This window comes from Eupeodes corollae, chromosome 3 (assembly GCF_945859685.1).
Source record: "Eupeodes corollae chromosome 3, idEupCoro1.1, whole genome shotgun sequence".
Taxonomy (NCBI): domain Eukaryota; kingdom Metazoa; phylum Arthropoda; class Insecta; order Diptera; family Syrphidae; genus Eupeodes; species Eupeodes corollae.
In genome coordinates, this window is record NC_079149.1 from 38,938,567 (window position 1) to 38,960,866 (window position 22,300).

Here is a 22,300-nt window from a genome sequence, read left to right on the forward strand (position 1 = left end):
TACATAAAGAAAACTTTTTTATTTATATTAGGTATAAAAGAACAATACATATATTATTGATTAGTAGTTAATTGTTATTATATGAGTTCCTCCTTAATTGGTTTAGTTGCGTATCCTGAAAATATAATAACATAAAATCGTTTAAGAAATTAATTTAAAAAAATCAAAATCAAGTATTATTACGAGAAGCTTTTTTTGAAGTACAATTTTACACCGAGAGGTTAATAAATGTAAATAGTGTAAAGTTAATTAAATCAAAGTGAATATTGGCTCAAAACGTTAAAAATTTAACAACGTCATATGATTCTCTATTTAATCTTAATGAGGCAGTTTGCTATTTCCAATACTTTAAAGGATTTAAAAGAAAAGTAACAGGCTTCATACGATTAATAGTGTTTTCCAATAATAAGTTTCATTTTGATGTAAAGAAAACATAAAATGAGTATTTTTAAAGAGAAATATTTGGGTGTTTATGTCGTTAAAAATCGAAAATGATTTTAGCCAAACCTTTTCATGAAATTTTCCATCACCAATTCGCACAACTGCAGATGTATATCCTCAACAACTTAACGAATTGAATATTTAAGATTTTAAATCAAGTGTGGAGCATTTGCCAAAACTAAATCTTTTGTGTATAAATGTAAAACAAATTCTAAAAGACCTACGTGGCCAATTATGACCACCTTTTCCAGAAATAAAATTAAATGTGACTGCATAATGCGTTGTTGAAGTTATGGCGATATTGGACAGGTTCAGACGACTTAAGGGAATTGAAGCTAAGGCAGGTTTCTAGTATCTGATTGGAAAGCTTCTAAAAAATTGCCTTCCAATTAAGGCAACGCTAGAAAGTTGACTGGAAAGTTAGTCAAGAAAAATCTCCTTAGCTTTTAAGTCAAGTCTACTTCTATCAAAATGACAGTTGATCATGTTTTTTCATTCAACTGAAAGCTGAACTTTATTACTCTAAGACTTATTTATTTTCTACACAGCTTCATTTAATGTTTTGTGTAAAAGGTTTTCTTGAAAATTTGGATGAGAAATAAGAAATGTTTTTTTACATTACAAAATACAAATCGTGATGGACTTGTAGTTTGCCTGAGGTGTGTTGGGTAGACAATAATTTGTTAGGTACTTTTTGTACTATGAACTTAAATTTAAGGTTTGCGAAGTAAAGTTCTGAATTTGAAATTCATGTCACTTGAAAAACTAACTAGTTGCTTTGGTCAAAATTTACGTCCAAGGAATGAAGTTGACTGCAAATGAAGTCCTGAACCTGACCAATGCCTTTCAATTAGGGCAACTTTATTATAAAGTTGTCTGAAAAGTTAGTCAAGAAAAATCTCCCTTACTACTCAAGTCAACTTATGTCAAAATGACTTCTGATCAAATTTTTTTATTCAAGTGAAAGCTAAGCCTTGCTACTCTATAATTTATTTATTTTCTGCACAATTCCATTTAATGTTTTCCGTAGAAGGGCTCCTTGTCAATTTAAAAGACAAGTAAGTAATATTTCTCTACAATACAAAAGACGAATCGCATTGGACTTGTTGCTTGTCTGGGGAGTGTTTTGTAGACAATAATGTGTTTGGTAGCTCTTGTTCTATGAACTTAATATAGAGGTTTGTGAAGTAAAGTGCTGAATTTGAAATTCATGACACTTGGAAAACTAACTAGTTGCCTTGGTCAAAATATACGTTCAAAGAAAGAAGTTGACTGCAATTGAAGCCCCTTATGTTGCCTGAACCTGCTCATTATAAATTGTTACATGTCAAAAGTTGTCAGTTTCCAGTTTGACATGTAGCCAAAGAGAAAGTTATTCAAAATAAAACATCTAATTAGATACCCCTATATAATAGAAATGTTATATGAAAATTACATAAATATTGAGCATATTCTTCTAAATAATAATAAAGTCTATTAAGCGGAATTTCATTATCATGAATACTTTATTTATAAATACAAACTCAACTACGATTAAAAGAATTGTATGTGAAAGTTTAAAAAAAATCTTCAACCTACCGAACAAACTCCTTATCTTAGTGTACTTAACGTAGGGTTGTTCTGAAAACATTACCAATCTATTTCTAACCCGTTGAAATGTTTTTGTCAATTTTATAGTTTTACAGTCGTCAAGACTTGCCAATAAATTCATAGAACCACACCAATAGAATTCTATAGATTTGTTCTCCAAACAAAATAATAACCGATCAAGCATCTAAAAAATACACAAGAATTGTTTTATAAAATTTCAAAAATATTAAAATTCAAAATTTTCGATAAACACACATGTATTAAGAGCTTTCCTGGTGACTGCATCCAAAACTCGTCATCTTGATTCTCATTCTCATGCAAATAAATACTCTTGATAAAGTAACTTTTAATACAGTTGTCAGAATCAATTCTGTCGCGCATGCTCTTCATAAGTCTCAAAGTCGGCTTAAGGTTATATTTGCCCATTAATAGGTGTTTCTCGGTTTGAGGTACGCAAATAGAGAAGGTCAATTTGCGACCATTTTTAGGACCAACACTTGGTTTTGGTACTGCGAACCAAAGTTTTTCCTTTACATAATTTGGAAATGGTCTTTCAGCTAGCCAAGTTTTGTCAGCATTGAATTTAAATGCTGGCACAAAATCTATTGAAATATTACGGCTTTGGGAGAAGGCTTTTATTGTATGAGCTGTTCCTCGTTTTAAATAGATTAATTTATATACATCTGTTTCATCATAATTAGGCAATGAGTTGCCATAGGTTCGAAAGGCTTTAATAATTATTCTTTCCAGCCAATGCTGAATTTCGCACCGTAACAAATGACCGGATGATGTTACAAATTGATTAAACTGTTCATAGACCATAACATAGTCTTTATTTTGCTTCATTCGCATCAATGGTTTGGAAATTAAAAGTTTAACATAGCCTGGTCGAAGTGCGTCCTTTTGTATAACAATATCCTCGTAAAATGGTAGCTTAAGCAAAAAATGGACATCAAATTCATCTGGAGCAAGAATTTTCATGTTTTCCAGAAAGCTGCCTGAAAAAAAGAACGTGTTCATTTTTTTTTTTTGAACCTATGATATATTTTTATAATCTCAGTTCTAATTTTGAATTGAGAACCGAATTGCATAATTGAAGTTTATTTTAGTAGAACTTACCAAAAAGACTGGGTCCACCGTAAATTTTTTTAAATACTTCATCCGTCAGTTCCATTATTTTTAAAAGATGATTTCGAATTTTATCGAAATCTTTGGTATAAGATTCCCGATCTTCTTTTTTAACTGAAATTTCATTGTCGATTTGACTAATTGCCCCTTCGAAGTTCTACAATTAAATTAGAAAATATGATCTTTAAAAATATTGATACAAAACTTTTAAGAAAATCAAATCAAAAACACGTTATTATTTATTATTAGAAGGAAAGCAAAGGGTGGTCCAACCATACGTGTGATACTTAAGAGTCGAAGATTAACGTCAAGAATTTTTGCCCAGCTTTATTTAACATACAACATTTAACAAGATGGAAATCTAAGACTGACATCTCGATCAGTGCTGTCGTTTTAGGAAAGTCCAAAGCAGTACATTTCAAAAAATTTTGCATAATTTTTGCACAAAAGCAATACGCATATATATTTTTTTTTAAATTCATGTTATTTTCCATTATAACAAAAAATAAACTTAGATACATATCTATTTTATATATCTATAAACCTTGTATTTCAATTGCTTATTGTTATTTTAACATTAATATTTTTCTGAATTTCACTTTTAATAAAATAGGAACTTTTTTTATAATAAAAGTAAATATATATTATGGCTATATAACTATTATTCAAAAATAAATGAATACAAATATCGCAGTTATTTTCAACTCATATTTGTGAATTTTTAAACACATTTAATAGTTAATTTTAGAACGAGAATATTTTTTTATAAAGACTCAACAATTTTACCTAGAACAGCTATGCGTTATTAATTCCTTTGCCAATAAAATTGAATTGACTGCGGATGTCAGTAAAGAGTTTTGTTTTATGAAAGCTACTTGCGACAATATGCGCTCTAAAATTGCACATACTATGCAGAAAGCATAAAATTGTCCTAACCAATGTTTTTAAAAGGGGAAACATTGGAGCATTTAATGCGTTTTTAAAACTAAAGATAGCGCTCCAAAAGTCTTCGAATTTCAAATCTACACATATCATACTTTGATGTAAAAGAGCCCTCCATTCACCATCAAGGTCATTGACAAGTTCTTCTTAAATTAAAATTGGAAACAATTGTATAAGAAGGATTCATTTTTTGGATCAATTGTTTGCACGGCTTCTAAAACTTTTTCTTGGAACTTATATTTTTTTCTTATTTGATTGCATAATTCGATGTAGTAATTTCTCCACTTTTTTTATATTTTGTATAACCTCACCTGTTAAGGTGTTAAATGTTAGCTTGTACACCACGGTAGATTTCCTTTGAGTCTTAAAAGCAATATTTGTTGCAAAAATCTATTAAGTTCAGAGGGACGTCATCGATAAATTCGTTTTTGACAAAGTCCGACAAAATAGTGGAACTTGGAAGTGCACTTTCATGGAAAATATTTAAAGTGATGCCATCTCTAAACTTTCGTTTCATATTTAGTTTTATGAGCAACGAATTTGAAACGCAATACAAAAATGAAAATGCAGTACAAAAGAAAAGTGTGCAGTACGGCAGTACGTACCAAGCTAAAGCAATACAAATATTGCTTTTGCAGTACGTTCGACAGCATTGATCTCGATTCGCCTACAAGCTATTGAGCAAAAATACTCCATTGAAATGGAGTAGATATTTTTGGTTTCTATCATGTAATGATAATGGAATAGAATTTTTCTGGCCAGAAATTGGGGACATTAACCTTATCTCAGGATGCTGTAAAATATTTTTCTATCGGTTATTGTAACTTACACTACTAATATAAAATAGTTATAGTTAGAATGTCAGGTAAAATGAAGCCTAGTCCCTTAACTTATACGCCATTGAAACCTTGAGAAAACATCTGTCCCCTGTTCAATTGTGTGCGTGGCTAGGGTCTTATACCTGGTATAATAAATAAAACTGTTAGTCTTGAACGCCAGTAAATAGTGAAAACACTTATTTATACTAACCTATATCGTGCTGTTTTGAGTTTTATAACAAAAATGCCAGATTATTGTTTTATTTGCGCTAAACTTTTAACTGAAAGTGAAATTGTTACTGTTGAACGTGGTATGTATACCTTAATTAATGCAAGTATCGAAAGATCACATAAATTTTCGGTGTATCTAAAAAATCAAAAATCTGTGACAATACATTAAAGTTGTCGTAAAAAATTACACTCGAAAGTCTTCTATTGCTGCAGCTAATAAAAAACAACGTCAAGAACAAGTTCACATTGTCAAGGCCGGTTGTGCTCTAATATTGAATCACCAACAGTAGGCCAACGAGGCAACATGCGATACATCGCAATTAACGCAGTACCTTTTGTACCTTTGACCTTGAATAAAATCGGGACCTTGAAAATGATGGGGAACTTTCAAATTTTGTTAATGATATTTCAAACAATCTTACCGATTTTCAGTTTGGTAGAAATTTAGGTAATGTCTAAATTGACCGGACTATAAATATTAAGTAGTAATTTGTAAGTAGGGGATAGGTAAAGATAGAAAAAAATAGGCTTGAAGTTGCGATTGTTAAGAATTTCAGGAAAAATTGGCTTTTATGTTAATGCTGGTATTTATGTTCTTAGAAGTTTTTAGTGTGTGTTTTATTTAAAATTTTGTTTTAATTTTTTAAATAAGATACTAAGCTATTAACAAGTAAGAACACTCTTATAGTTAATGTAACACGCTTGTTTATATTTTTTGTGGAATGAATACACAAAAATATTTGTATTAAATTTTTGCTCTGTCAATGACACGTGCATAAGTTACTAAGAATTTTTCAGTGTTCTAGAATCTATGATTGCTTTCCAATCAAAGCAACTTTATTGGAAAGTTAACTGAAAATGTAATCAAGAAAAAACACCTTAACTATTAGGTCAAGTCTACTCATGTAAAAATGTCAGCTGATCATTTTTTTATTGGACTGAAAGCTGAACTTTATAGCTCTGTTATTTATTTCTTTATTGCACAATTTAATATAAGCCTTTGAGTGAAAAGGTTCCTTGTCATAATGCAAAAAGAATAAGGACCTTTTTGTTTTCAATACCAAACACAACTAATGGTAAATGCTTGTAACCTTTGTAGAGTTTTGTTTTTAAAAAAAATAATGTTATTTAAACCTTCTACAATTAAAAGATAGTCAAGTAAATTTCCAAGTTTAAAACTAATGACATCTGAAAAGTTAACTAGCTGCCTTCATCTAATTTTGCATTCAAAGAATGCAGTTGACTGCAAGTAAAGTCCATTATTTCGTCTAAACCTTCCTGAAACCATTAAACGCGTACTTACAAATTTCCACATTAACAAAACATTGAACCCTAATTATGCCTTAGCCTCATTGAAAACATGAACCATAGTATAGTTGAATTTACGACCGAAGTTATGGCGAGTATTAAGGTGGGTGTCCATTTGAGAGTAAACGTGCTGCGAGTAGCTCTCAAGCTGCATCTCGAGAGTGATCTCGCAAGTGGAAATAGTCTGGAGAGTAGCTCGCGGCGAGTTGACTTATTACTCTCGACATTCGATCTTTTTGGGAGTGGACACATGTGTTTACCACTATCCGAGATAAGCTCGCGGAATACACAGTTCGAATTTCGCAAGTAGCTGTCGAGAGTAAACATGGCAAAGCAGTGGAAACTATGACTTTTATTCATATAAATTTGATTTGAAAATACATTTTTAACTTTTCACAGGAAGTTATTGTAATGAGTTCGATTTGTCAAATTGAAAATTTTGAAATTTCTCGACGTTTCAAGATCCCTAGAGTCGACATAAAAGATTTTTAGAAAGATGCTTGTGCGTGCGTGTGTACGGACGACGACATTTTTTTCGTCGTTCACAGCTCAAGGACTCGTAAAGATATCGACTTCAAATAAAATTTGTTATACAGATAATAATGCAGAAAGGGATCTCAAGAAAATTGAGCGGGTGTTTTTTTTTTACCATATCGTTTGTTGTGAAAATTAACGAACCGAATTTAAGAAGAATCTATGTATGTACATATAAGTTAGGAAGTATGATACTATGGCGAAGTGATTGACCGCAAACTCAATAAGGAAAGAATAATTGAAATCGTATCCAGATTTAATCAAATAGGTAGCCGGCGTGCAGTAATACCTATTTGTGATTAAAAGTGGCCACAGACGACGAACTTGCTCGCGCAACACGTTCGTGCTCGCGCTAAATTCGTCGTGTGTGGGGTTGTTCGCGAGCGGCACGCTGTTGCCGAAAAACTTCGATTTCATCGTGTTCGCCGGTTTCAATGTTCGTCGTCTGTGGCGATGTTCGCGAGCAAAACTTCATTTTAATTCAGATTTTCGTGGAGTGCACATCGCGGAAGAAAAACAATGGCGACAGTAAGCCGTGATTTCATTGATGAATTCATTCAAATTTTGCGCGGTGAAGATGCGATTTGGAATTGTGTGTGTGACAATTATAAAAATAAAATTGAAAAAAATAAATCTTGGAACAATTTACGATCGAATATTCCGTTTATAAAGCCAGTCCTTCATCCACTCTCTTTTTTTGTTTGATTTTTTTTTCCTTTCGCAAAGGTAAATTATCATTAGGGCAACGACTTGCGCTTTTTTATCACACATGATGTTTCCTCTTCGGAGATTCAACACGAAATGAATGTTCGCGAACAATGTTCGCCGTCTGTGGAGGAACGCAGGCGACCATGTTGCGCGAGCGTGTTCGTCGTCTGTGGCCACTTTAATTGAAATAATATATGTACAACTGTCAGACGCGAATAGGTTTGTTCGCACTGACAGCAAAACCAGTGCTGTCTCCCGATAGCTCAGTTTTGGAGTGGCTTTGATTAATTGGGAACAAAGTAAGTTTTATTAATCGAAATAATTTAGTCTTATCAAATGAATTTGATGGTAGACTGTGAATTGGGTGCTCTTGAAATATATATAGGTACAAAAAAAAATTAAAAGAAGCAAAATGGGCGCCACTATTTTTTTTCTGTAAAAGGAAATTACAAACCTTTTGAAGCAGAACCAACTAGGCCAATTTGTGATCAAATTAAAAAAAAATGTTTTAAGTACTTAGGTAGAAGTGTGTTTAATTATTTTTGATTTAGCTTGGGAAACCTTACAAGTAGGATTAAAACACAAGATCTTTTAAGAATTTGTTAAGTAAAAGAATTGGTGTATGCAACCGAAAACGGACCGTTAACTTTTTTTCCCGACTGAACAAAGACAATTTTTAAGCACGGGTCCCAGTTCCGCTTTCTCGGAATTACCTTTTTTTTCTTTTACGAAACGAAAGCTCAATGATTATTACACAATTCTAAATAGTGATTATAACGACAAATAAAAGAATTCTATTCTTCAAATACAAATCAAATACTTAGCTTTTCTTTATGTCCTGCCAACTTCTCTCTCCTAGTGGGTTTCCAATCCTTGTTTTTCTTCCTTCCTCCAATTTTCACTTTCAAAAACTTTCAACTCTATTACTTCAAACAAACACTTGAATTTTTTCTCTTCTCAAAGTTTTCTTTTATCTTTCCTTTTTTCTTCAAAATTTTTTAACAAAACACGAAAGCCTACATACCTTTTAAGCAAGGCATATGGACAGACAGGATGGGAAGTTATCCGTGTGGATAATTAAAGCTTGTAAGAATACATGGCAACATTTCTAAAATTTGGCTCTCAAATGTACAGTCGCCCGAGAGTTGCTGTCAAGAGTTCACTAGCAGATGCACTCTCAAATGGATAAGACGATATTTTGCTTATACATTATCGTTCAGAACCTTATAGGGCTTCTTCGACATATTCGGAGTCCAGGCCTGTAAAGGAGCGGTTTTATCCGGCTCCCCTTCCTTGGAGTTATACTAAGGATCTGGCCCTCCAGGTTGGGGGTTATGCCGTCGGGGTGACTTCCTGGCCACGTAAAAATACCTTAAGTTTCGAAGCACCAACAAGCCTCGGATACGGACGGATTCACTGTTGACAAACCACGCAAACGAAATAAGGACAACGAACTTCGGATATGTACGTGGAATGTTAGGTCCCTTAACAGACCACGTGCAGCCGAACAATTAGCGGAAGCCCTAAACTGCTGCAAGGCAGATATTACAGCCATCCAAGAAGTGCGATGGGATGGACCGGGCAAACGCAAACTAAAAGACTGCGATATCTACTACGGCGACTGCTACCGAGAACAAAGACAGCGTCTATTTGGGTGTGGATTTGTTGTTGGAACTAGGCTTGAGTTTCAACAGTGTGAGCGAGCGCATCACGACAATCCGCATCAAGGCTTAATTCGCCAACATAAGCCTAATATGCGCGCATGCCCCAACAGAAGAGAAAGATGAAGACACCAAAGACATATTCTTCGACCTCTTGGACAAGACATATGAGCAGTGCCCTGGCTATGACATTAAAATTGTCTTAGGAGATTTGAATGCCAAGCTAGGAAGAGAAGACATCTTTGGTGACATAATCGGGAGATACAGCCTGCACGACACTACCTCCGACAACGGATTCAGGCTGGTCGATTTCGCTGCGGGGCGAGACGTTCTGGTAGCTAGAACGCAGTTCAGACATCTCAATATCAACAAAGGGACATGGAAATATCCTGATCAATCAACTGTCAACCAGATTGACCACATTGCGATCGACGCACAACACTTCTCCAGTATCCAGGATATCCGAACATTCCGAGAGGCCAACATTGACTCGGACCACTACCTCGTTGTAGCCAAGGTACGGCTACAGATATCCCGATCCAAGCCAAAACAAGGAAGTACTGTGAGAAGATTCGACGTTAGACGGCTACAATCGCAAGAGACTGCCATGCCGTTTTCCGATCGAGTCTCTTATAACCTCTTAAGGAGTCCTATGCCTGTTGCGTTAAGCATTGAAAACCAGTGGCAACATTGCCTTGCAGCCATCAGAGATGCCGCCTCTGAAGTGCTAGGTTTCACACGGCCACCACAGCGAAACACCTGGTTTGACGACGAATGCCGGCAAGCGCACGCAGCGAAAAAAGAGGCATACAAAACGGAGCTGCACAAAAGGACTAGAGCTGCTGCTCTACGAGCAGAAAAGGAGAGAGGAACACCGGCTTCTTAGATGGAAAAAAAGAGAGCATGAGAAGCGCGCGATCGAGGAGATAGAGGGATGTCACAACAGAAATGAGGTTCGTAAATTTTACCAAAAGGTAAAAAAAACCTCCCAAGGGTACCAGCCACGAACCGAAGCCTGTAAAGACGATCAGGGGAACATCGTAGTAGAACCGCAGTCCATGCTGAGAATATGGAAAGATCACTTCTCCAAATTATATAACGGCGATGACGAACCGAATTCCGCTGTAAGGGAGATAGAACCACTCAACCTCGGCGACGCAGATCAACAATTCCGCCTACCCGACCTTGATGAAGTGAAGATAGCTATATCTAAACTTAAGTCAAACAAAGCTGCTGGAGCTGACGGCATCGCTGCCGAACTATTCAAAGCAGCAGGCGATGACTTGGTACGGAGCATGCACCAACTCATCTGCAAAATATGGTCGGAAGAAAGCATGCCCGATGAGTGGAATCTCAGCATAGTGTGCCCGATACATAAGAAAGGAGACCCTCTAAACTGCGGCAACTACAGAGGCATCAGTCTCCTTAACATTGCGTATAAGATCCTCTCTGCCGTATTATGTGAACGTCTGAAGCCATTCGTCAACAACCTGATTGGTCCTTATCAGTGTGGCTTCAGACCAGGAAAATCTACTATCGACCAAATATTCACACTACGTCAGATCTTGGAAAAAACCCAGGAGCTTCAAATCGATACCCACCATCTCTTTATCGATTTTAAAGCCGTGTATGACAGCATCTATAGGGAAGAGCTCTACCGAGCAATGTCTAGTTTTGGCATCCCTGTCAAACTTATCCGTTTGTGCAGAATGACGATGGAGAATGCACGCTGCTCTATCAAGTTCGGAAAAGATCTTACCGATGCATTTGATGTCAAAAAAGGTTTTAGACAAGGCGATGCACTGTCATGCGACTTCTTCCACATCGTTCTGGAAAGAATTGTGCAAAAGTCAACCGTCAACACTAGAGGCACAATCTTCCACAAATCCATCCAACTACTCGGATACGCAGATGATATTGACATAATTGGAAGATCAAAGCGTGATGTCAGTGGAGCGTTTTTGAGCATTGCGACGGAAGCGAAGAAAATGGGTTTAGTGGTCAATGAGGGCAAGACCAAGTATATGCTGTCATCAAAAAAGGACACTGAACGACGACGTCTTGGACAAAACGTCACCATGGACAGCTATAACTTTGAGGTAGTTAAGGACTTTGTCTACCTAGGCACCGCTATTAATGCAGACAACGACACCAGCGCTGAAATCAAACGAAGAATAACTCTTGTAAATCGCTGCTTCTTTGAACTTAGAAGACAATTGAGAATAATTAAAGTCCTCTCTCGAGCATGTGCAATCACCATCTATAAGACACTCATCGTCCCGGTTCTCATTTATGGCACTGAGGCCTGGATCCTGTCAAAGAAAGATGAGAGCGTCTTAGGATGCTTCGAGAGAAAAATTCTTCGGGTGATTTTCTGTCCCGTATGCATAGATGGAGAATAGAGGAGAAGATATAACGACGAACTGTACGGGTTGTACAGCGACACTGACCTAGTTAGCAGAATTAAAGTAAAACGGCTTAGATGGCTGGGTCATGTAGAGAGAATGGACATCAAGGCTCCAGCCAGGAAGGTCTTCGAATCCAATCCCGAGGGACGGCGCAGTAGAGGAAGACCGCGACTCAGGTGGCGCACGCAGGTGGGAGAGGACCTCAACCAATTTGGCGTGCGAAACTGGAGACAGCTAGCTAGGGACCGAGCTGGCTGGAGACGCTTGTTGGTTGAGGCCCAGGTCCGCCCCGGACTGTAGCGCCACCTTAAGTAAGTAAGTAAGTAATTATCGTTCAGAATTTACTGAAAACTTTATGTTTTACTTACAATTAACATTGTGCGTCATGATTCAACCACCCTTAATAAGCAAGCTACCTACGACAAAGTAAATATATTTTTATTTTTAAATAATTTGAATTTTATCCTTTTAATGATTACACCAATTTTGTTAAAGTTTTTCATTCTGTCATTAAAACTTTTTAAACAAAGTGCAGGTTTATGCGACCCATTCGTACAATAACAACTGCTTCGCCTTCTTTTGCGGTAGTGGTTGATGGTGTAGCGACTTGATTCTTATGAACTGGACCAAAGGCCAAAGTAAACATAAATAAAATAATAAACAAAAATCAGCATCTAACTCATATCCATATCTATACAAAAAAATAAGTATTATATTTCAATTCTATTTGAGTATCTAGATTTTTTTCAATACCTTCTTCCTCCTACACATAATTTTCTTATACGTAAACATAAATGCACTGCACAATTAATTCATTCTATGTAAAGTATGTTCATAGTTTTTGTTTATCATCAATCAGCAATAAATTACCAACACTTTAACTTGACAAAAAGAAATCAAAGAATATTCAAACTATCATTTCTCTATCTGTTGATTGTTGTTTTTGCTTGAGATCTTAGGGACCCCATACAAAAACACAAGGGTTTCTTATGTATGAGATAAAGATATCAAAAGATCTTAAATGCATATACATATGTATAGGATATACTATAGCCATTTTAAGTTGATTTTTCTTTTAGATTGAATTTGTGAGTGGTAACTTTATTTTCTTTCTTCTTTCAAAAAATATGTATGAACATTCAAAATGTTTTGGATTTATCTCTTAAATAACGTCTTTGACAAAAATAAAAATTTCTTCCAAAAACACTTAACTAACTTAATCTCTTAATTTTGTGGTTACAAAATACTCGTAAAAGGTTTTTCAATAATAGATGTTAATTAGCTCGCTATTTGACCGGAAGTCACTGTTGAAGCTCTCAGTTTTTCAAATTTGACAAGTCAATATTACGACATTACCAAAAATGGAAATGGATAGATTTTTCACAATCAATTTTATATCAACTATGTAAGAATCCAATTTACTTCCTTAAAAGTGACTGACAAAAAATTGGACAGGTTCAGACGACATAAGGGAATTGAAAGTAAGGCAAGTTTTTGGCCTCTGATTACCTTTCAATAAAGGCAACTTTAATGGAAAGTTGATTGATGAGTAAGTCAAGAAAAATCTCCCTAACTATTGTCAAGTCTAATTCTATCAAAATGACAGTTAATCATGCTTTTTCATTCAACTGAAAGCTGAACTTTATTACTCTATAACTTATTTATTTTCTGCACAACTCCATTTAATGTTTTCTGTAAATGGTTTCCTTGTCAATTCCGAAAAGAAATAAGCAATATTTTTTACAATACAAAATACAAATCGTGATGGACTTGTAGTTTGCCTGAGGAGTGTTTTTAGACAGTAATGTTTTTGGTAGTTTTTGCTCGATCAACTGAAGGTAGAGTCAGTGAAGTAAAGTTCCAGATTGGAAGTGTGTGAAGCTTGAAAAACTAACTAGTTGCTTTGGTCAAAATGTACGTCCAAAGAATGAAGTTGACTGCAAATAAAGTCCCTTATGTTGTCTGAACATTCCCATTGTCAGCCAAACGTTGACAAGTTTTCTATCAACCAATTGGCAGGTTCAGACAACATTGGCTGCGTTCGATCTCAGACAGATAGGGTATCCGTATACCTTTTTGTTAGCGTTTTGCAGTTAACAGCTGATCAAAAACAGCTGAGATGTCAAAAAAGGAATCCAAAGGTATCCAAGAATTTCTGGGGTATGTAGAACAGCTGATTCAACACATGGTTGAATTTCAAGAGACTTGAAAATTGATTTCAGGTTTTTGTATTTGTTGGTAAATAAAAAGATACAAAATGTTAGTTGAAGTTGTATTTGAGGATGTTCTGTACATAATGAACAGAATAGATTAAATGTTTTATCTTACAACAATTTTTAATTCGAAGCTAAAATGTTTCCCTGCGTTTTGTGAACAGCTGAAAGTCATTTTTATTTTTTGATAGCTATCTCAATACAGCAATCCAACTCGTTCAACAAGGTATCTAAAAGTCAACCTATCCAACACAAGATTGAACGCAGGCATAAGGGACTTCATTCGTAGTCAACTGCTTTCTCTAAACGTACATTTTGAACAAGGCAACTAGTTAGAATGTCAACTTTCATAATCATCAAACTTAGAACTTTACTTCACTAACTTCTACCTTCAGTTTTTTTGTACAAAAACTATCAAAAACATTACTGTCTGCAAAACACTCCTCAGGCAAGCTACAAATCCATCTCGATTTGTATTTTGTATTGTAGTCAAATATTACTTATTTCTCTTCCAATTCGACAAGGAACCCTTTTACAAAAAAGATTAAATGGAATTGTTCAGAATATAAATAATTCATGGAGAATTAAAGTTTAGCTTTCATTTGAATTAAAAAACATCATCAAATGTCATTGTTACATAAGTTCACTTGACTTGATAGTTAGGGAGATTTTTCTTGACCAACTAGGTTGTCTTAATTGGAAAGCAATTTTTTGGCAGCTGGACAATTAGATACTAGAAACTTGCCTTACTTTTAAGTCCCTTATGTCGCCTGAGCCTCCCCAATTTCATCTGATTGGATGCTTATGGAAGAGTTTTTGTGTCCTTACGCGATAAATATTTTGTATGTATTTGCACATATCTATCAAATAAAAAAAGCGTGTTGAACTTGGTGTTGTGGTAAGGCTAGTTTTAACTGACAAAGCTCTAGTCGTTGTACTTATGGAAAATTATTTATTTATGTGAAAGGAAAAAAAAACGCACATAAAATAAATTTTGCTCGCGAACATGGCAATACATGGCAAACACAATGAAGCTAACACTCAAAAGAAAATTAAAATTTTTGACAACAACCGTTCGCGAACTACCCACCCCAACACGACAAATATTAAGTGAGAACGAACGGCGAGCATATTCGATTTTTCTATTGGTTATTGAGATACGGACGACGAAGAACGGTATTTGAAACGTACGGACATAAGGACTTACACACGCACAGATAGTTATCTCTCTAAGAATCTATGATTTTAATTCTAGGAACTTTGAAACTTCGAGACATGTTCAAATTTTGAATTGAACAAATCGAACCGATTACAATAAGCAGGTTCAGGCGACATAAGGCTAAGAGGCTTGAATATAAGGCAAATTTCTGGCATCTGATTGGCCAGCAGCCAATAAATAGCCTTCTAATTAAGGCAACTTTATAGGAAGGTTCTATTGGAAAGTTAGTCAAGAAAAATCTCCCTAACTATTAAGTCAAATCTACTTACATATCGCTGGCTGAGAACTTAAAGGTTGCATGTCATAGAAACAACAAAAAATGAGTTTTATACATCAAAATTTTCGTAATTTCAGATGAAGTCAAAATTATAAATTAGATAAAATCAATGGCAACACTACCGGCAAAAAACACATACAACTTTCATGCATTTGAACCAATATCCAAAATCATAAGGTTCTATGTTATTAAAAATTCAACATAGAACCCTTTGCCTAATTTGTCTCATACAAAAAACAAATACTTTTTTTAAGTTACATGCAACTATTTTGCACTAAATTGTTCAACATGGAACCCTATGGCATTGAACACCATTTGAATGAAACGAAAAGTTCTATGTATTAGTTGTTATATTAGTATTATTTTCATTGTGATTTTTGTGTCTCGATTGATGAGAAAGTTTAGGGTAGGTTAGCGTTAGGTTCGGTTATAGTGGCTGTCCAAGATGGAAACGGGGACACACTTAGGCCAGTTTAATGGCCCATTATGATACCACATGAATCTTGAGGCTTCCTCCTAAGCTCAATGGAACCAGCTTGAGTCCCTTACGAAACGTGAGAGGCTGATTATACCGATATGATTTAGATCGTTAAAGAAGAATTCTCCTAGGTAATTCTTGCGTTTAAAACGAAGGTAAATATTATTGGTTTTTTAATGTTAAACCATTTTTAAACATTAAAAAGAAAAATAGTTACTGTGCAAGTACATTATGTCAGAACAAGGATCAATAGACGAACTTTATGAAAAGTATTTGGACGTAATACTCTCTTTGCCAGGTTCATCTACGGGTTACAGGCGTCCCTCTAGCCAGAACAATGATATTTCGCGTAGGTTATTATGAATTTATCAAACGAATTGTTTGCCTTGATTTAGATATTTTAGTTTAATTAGAGACTAATTTCAGAGATACAAATAAACCCTGAAAATATCATTTTGTTGGAAGCCCATGATGCTGAAGAAATTGAAGTTTTAGAAAGCAGTCCTTCAGGTAGACTACAAAATGTACAGAAAAATAATATTAACTATATTACAATGTTTATTTTTTTTTATCAAAAATCTAAAACGCAGTTCGGAAAAGACTGAGAAATGAAAAAAATTGGAAGCGGGATCAAATAAAAAGACTACGACAGGAAGGGAAAGCTTATACGAATTCCTCGAACAAATTCGTTCCAGCTAAGCAAATAAAACCTATCGTCGTAACCTCCTGTCGAGATTGCCCGTTTATGTGCATCAAAGAAGAAGATCGTTGGGCAATATTTGAGTCGTACTATTCTTTGGACGCATTTTTTTATCGAGCTTCACCGAACTTGATGTACCTCACATCCGGCGCAAATGAAAAGTAACGACCAATTCTAAGAAATAAATTTCTTTCAAATACTTTTTCAACATAAGAGAGATTCGTTTTCGGGTATGTGAAAAATTTTTCTTGTCCACTTTGGATATTATTCAAAGCCCATTTATAACGTCCATGACCAAAAAAATGCTGTGAGTGGGGTTCCTCGGCAAACAACACAGGGAAAACATCAAAAATGTCGAGTCTCCGAGCAAAAATTCGATTCCCTACCGTTCAATCACACTACTGCAGACGTGATTCTAAAAAAACAATACATAGACTCGAGTTTAAATATTCAAGCAATGTGGAGGATCTTCATAGAAGAGGCCTGTTGTGAAGAGGAAGAGGCAGTTAAAAGCCACGTCTACCGCAGAATATTTGAACGAGAGTTCAACATCTCTTTTTTTAAACCTAAAAAGGACAGATGTGACCTCTGTGAGGAATTTCAAGTCACTTCAAGTTCGAGCAACATAATATTGGAAGAATTCAAATCAAAATATGAGGCACAACAATTACAAAAACAAAAATCGAGAGAAACTCGACAGTTGGACAGAACATCATCGACTCCAGTCATATGTTTTGATCTTCAAAATGTCCTTTCTTGTCCTAAGGCCGAAGTTTCATTTTTGTACCATTCAAAGCTAAATAATTATAGTCTCACTGCCCATCTGTCCACTAATAATATGGTAAGAAAAATGTAATATTTCTTGGATAATAAGTTAATTTATGTTCTTTTTATGTAGGTCTACTGCGCTTTGTGGGCGAGAATTTAATGGGAAGAAGTGACAATGATTTGGCCAGTGCCATAATAAAAATTTTTGGAGCGGGTCATTAAAGATAACCAGCATTTTACTCACTTGATTCTCTGGTCCGATTCTTGTGTTCCGCAGAACACGAACTCCATTATGTCATTTGCTTTGTTAACTTTATAAAAACGCACCCACAAATAATAAAAATAACACTCCGCTTCTGTGTACCTGGCCATTCGTGCATACAAGAAATCGATTTAGTACACAGCGTGATTGAGAGAAATTTAAGAAGGTTCGAGTATTACTCGCCGAATTCTCTTATTCGCATATTACCAAAAATTACCTACAAAAGACAAAAATTGATTGTCATGCAGATGGGACCTTCGGACTTCAAAAACTATCAGGTTTGCTCCAAAACGTTTTACTTTAAATCAATACCTTTCACAAAAGTATGTGAAATCGAATTTTCGACTAATATTTTAACGGTTGGGTTTAAAACTAGTTTTTACCAAGAAAGTTATGATTATATAAATTTAAAGTACGACAAGCCTCCAAGAAAATCATATGCAAACAAAACTTTGGTTCCCGAATTTCCAATTCCTGAATGAGAAAAAAGAAAGAACAAATTGTCTGAAGCTAAAATAAAATTATTTATTGCAATGCTTTCCTTTATGCCAAAGGTTTGATTTCTTCGAAAACTTAATTTCGAAATATGCTACTTAACTGGTTCAATAATGTTTTCATATTTAATTGATCAATTATTTATTTGTATTTAATTACTATCCAAGTTGTTATGTATTAGTTACTTTATACCTAATAAAAATAAATTTATTTATGTTACTTATAATTATATTGGGTTTTATTTCAATTTTGTAGGACTTTAATAAAAAATAACTACTACTATGGAAAAAAAAACTTTTTTTTTTGGGGATTCCTAATTTTACAACGATTATATGCTTTAGGAAAGAGTTTATTTTAAGAAAATATACTATTTAATCAGTTTTCTTATTTTATAGTATGAAAAATAGAATACAATTTACAAAAACATCTATTTTCACGAAAAACGATTTTTTTACTCCATACAAAAACCATTTATTCCATATAAGCTCTTAAGTACTATAAGGTTATATGACTGTAGAATTGTCTATAGTGATTAAAATATTATTTTTTTATTTGTTTTTGGGTTTTTAGCAGTTCTTTATCAGATTTAATCAATATTTGACTGATATTGAGAAGTTTTATACAAAATCCAGGCTTCTGAAAATTTGACATCGATTTTCTCAAAACTTAGGTATGCTGACATACAACCTTTAAAAAGTTGAACTTTTTTTCTTTATGATTTACATATTTATCTTCCTTGTGAATTTGGAAAAGAAATAAGTAGTTATATGTCTTTAAAATACAAAACACAAATTGTGATGGACTTTTACCTTGCCTGAGGAGTGTTTTTTAGACAATAATGTTTTTGACAGGTTTTGCTCGTTAAACTGAAGGTAGTGCCATTGAAGTAAATTTCCGAATTCGTAGTGTATGAAGCTTGAAGCCTTTGCTTCGTAAAAATGTACGTTCAAAAAATACAGTTGACTGCAAATGAAGTCCCTTTTGTTTCCCGAACCTGCCTGAACTAGAAAACACAATTTTCGAGAATATTCTCCTGAATTTTGAAAACACCTATTCATTGTGTGACTCAATACACTCTACTTAAGTACCTCTATAAAAAATATCAGTAGGGATCGCCAAGAAAAATAAAAGTGAAAGAGGTACCTATGCAGGTTTCAATTAAAATAAAAAAATATTTCATTTAAAAGAACACAAAGTTTGAATAGAGATAAAACTAAATTGTATTTTAATGTTGCACTTTTAACTGTAATCTATATACTTAACTGTATTATTGAAAACAACTATGTCCATATTTTTACATATGTATCTACATACCTAGGAACATAAAACACATCTTCAAGAATACTGAATTTATACGCAAACTGTACTTATTGCAAAAGGGAATACTGAGGTAGGTACATAAAACACATCTTCTATGATACTGAATTTATACGCAAACTGTACTTATTACAAATGGGAATTTATTCAGTCGCATATTTAGTCAGTACATATTTTCAATATTTTAGTTGAATACTTAACAGAGTACCTTCAAAAAGTGCATATGTAGGTATATAGGTACACACAAAATAAAATTTGTAGTGTAGATCTATGTAAAATTCAAACTTTTTAACGACTTATTTAAACTCTACTTTCTTATCACCGTAATGAAATTAGATACGCATTTTAATGCACTTACCATTTTTAAAACAATTCAACAAATTTAAAATGCGTTTAATATTTTGAAATTTTTGTCTGTGAATTTGTATAAATGCTTGTAAACAGGAACATATATGTACATACAAATGTTTAAAAACACTTTAAAAAACTATAAAACTATTTGTTTTGTCTTTCAAACAATAAACGATAACAGATATAAATTTTCTTGTTTGTGATATTTTATTGTTGCTGCAGTGTGCTCCAAACACTTGCTATTGCTAGTTTGATTGTCGGAAGAAGTCAATTCAATTCTGTTGTCGTTGTGTGTTTCTGTTTAGTATTTATTTTGTATTCCAGTTCCAGAAGCTTTTCGATCTTCATTTGAAAAGCCGGGTATTCACCGTGTTTTTTTTTTGTTGTGTGATGCATTCACAACAATTACCGATTCTGTCTCTGTGTCATCCGACTATTGTGAGATTTAAAACTATTCGGGATGTGTTCAAAAAGATACACAAGACAAGGAAAATTCACTTTTGTCAATTTGTATGAAGTTCAAATGTTTTGAGTGGGGTTTTTATAGAATAAAAAAGACGAGAAAACATTAATAATTGCAAAAATTCCTTATGTCGACCACTTTAATTGAATTTTAGATATTAAATAAATCCAAATGACTTCACATATATCACACCTGTCAAATTTAAAACACAAGTGATTTAAAATTAAAAAAAAAAAGGTACTAAAGAGTACTTTTTTAAGTGTGGTTTTCAAGAAGAAATTAAGGGCGTATAATGTAATGTTATGGATAGGATTTTAGCTTTATTGTGTTTTAAAAATTATTTTGGGCAAGTGGCCGCCATGCCAAGGCTGGTTCGAATAAATTCTAACCGGAGGTCTTAATTTCAACAATTTTTTTAAGCAATCAGGGTCGTATGACAGTAATAATGATTCAAAAATTCTCCTCCAAAGTATAAATTGTCTTAGGTTTATCTGCGTAGACAAGCGACTTCACATAGCCTCACAAAACACGCGTTGTTGTGTTTCATTGGGTTGGCTCAATCGGTATCACTACAAACTACAAAAAAAGAATTTAGCGTTGTTAAATCGCACTATTGAGGGTGCAGCCACAGGCATGCTTGTTGATTATTTCTGTGTTGGTAATAATGCGTATGATTTTTAAACGTTATTCAGAAGTAAGTCTATTCGTTATGAAATGGCAAACCAAACTGAGCATAAATCAAGTGACAGATATGTCAAAGATACAAACTTCAAAAAAAAGTAATGCTAGATTAAAAACCACATGTCTAAAAAACTTCTGTTGCAGATTGCAGACCTTAAAAAATAAAATAGCGAAAAAGTATTTTTTTTTAATAAAACACTTTTGTAGTATTCTAAAAAACCTCATTTACGAATTGTATAGTATAAAGTTCAAAATTAAAGCATTTCAATATGATACAGAATTTTAGAGACGTTAACGTAAATTTTTCAAACTAAATTAAATCGAGTTTTCGAGCATACTTTTGGTTTTCATGCGTTTTTGTGTTTCATTGGGTTGGCTGAATCGGTTTCAAATTCTACCCAGTTCGTCTTTAATGTCTTTTTCTCTGTATTATTTGTCTTAGAAGTTTTTCAACAGAATCAGATGAGACTGCTGCGGAAGTAATCAAATGTCAACTTTTACACTTGTAAAAATTCTTGAATTCTCTAATTTTGAGAGAAATTACTTTCCATTGTCGTGGATTATAAAGCTCAGAAATAAAAACGAAATAATATATTGTTATATTATCGCTCATTTCTGCATTTCAATTCTTTTAATGGACACAAAACAACCATAAGCTAAACAGATGAAAACAGTTGACATTTGTAAATGTCAAAACGAATGCTTAGACATTCTAAAACATACAAATATTTTATTGTTTGTGGAGTAAATGTTTTCGATTGAAATCCGATAAAAGCATTTTAATGCGAAGGCGTGCTGCGGTAGGTAAAATACTATTTATATAATAGAGCTTAATTACTTTCATTCAAAACTTTTTAAAGTTTGGAATAATAAGGCAAGCGAAAACCTCGTATTCGCCTGCCCTAAATCCAATGTTTAAGGTTTTAAAGCTAAATCTACTCTGAACCAAGTGGATTTACCATACGAATATAAATATTCTCAAAAGTAAATATTTTTAAGTTGAAGGTTTATTATTGAATCAAACATACCTAATTTTGTTCGACACACATTTCAAAAGACAGCCGACCATAATTAAATACTTTTAAATGTAAGCACTCCAAAAAAATCATTTGAAAGTAAGAATATTATTTAATTGAAAACAGTTGAATATATCATTTTTTTTTTATTATTTGCAGACGCTTAAAGACAATAAAAGCGTGAACAAAGAAAAATATCCTACACTTTCAAGTAGATAAAGAAATTATCCACAGGATATTAGTAAAAAGAAGTTCAAAACTCCACCAATCCCTAAGACTTTTTCTTTTTTT

The 22,300-nt window shown here is 33.8% G+C and overlaps 1 protein-coding gene and 1 long non-coding RNA gene across 4 annotated transcripts; one reads left to right on the forward strand and one right to left on the reverse strand.

Annotated features, from left to right (window-relative positions):
* On the reverse strand, window positions 1-20,143 carry LOC129949215 (cyclic GMP-AMP synthase-like protein). Of its 3 annotated transcripts, none has more exons than XM_056060525.1 (5): window positions 19,857-20,143; window positions 3,151-3,316; window positions 2,287-3,029; window positions 2,075-2,215; window positions 1-115 (listed from the first exon to the last, which is right to left on the reverse strand). In XM_056060525.1, exons 1-5 carry the CDS (start codon window positions 19,857-19,859, stop codon window positions 68-70), a joined length of 1,101 nt encoding a protein of 366 aa, XP_055916500.1. In that variant the 5' UTR covers window positions 19,860-20,143; the 3' UTR covers window positions 1-67. The 3 variants fall into 3 exon arrangements, with proteins under 3 accessions (XP_055916500.1, XP_055916499.1, XP_055916501.1); XM_056060524.1 differs by having other exon boundaries at window positions 2,020-2,215; XM_056060526.1 differs by lacking the exon at window positions 19,857-20,143 and adding an exon at window positions 19,496-19,520 and having other exon boundaries at window positions 2,020-2,215.
* On the forward strand, window positions 15,598-18,271 carry LOC129949216 (uncharacterized). The gene is made up of 3 exons (XR_008782013.1): window positions 15,598-16,466; window positions 16,547-17,497; window positions 17,555-18,271. It is a non-coding gene; the product is annotated as an uncharacterized LOC129949216 (long non-coding RNA).
* Window positions 20,144-22,300: the final 2,157 nt, after the last annotated feature.

Bases quoted from the DNA above. Each gene is read 5' to 3' on its own strand.
- LOC129949215 (XM_056060524.1), bottom strand. The intron at 3,030-3,150 runs GTAAGTTCTACT...TCTTTTTTTCAG, and splicing joins CGGTGGACCCAGTCTTTTTG to GCAGCTTTCTGGAAAACATG. The intron at 2,216-2,286 runs GTGTGTTTATCG...TGTATTTTTTAG, and splicing joins CAGGAAAGCTCTTAATACAT to ATGCTTGATCGGTTATTATT.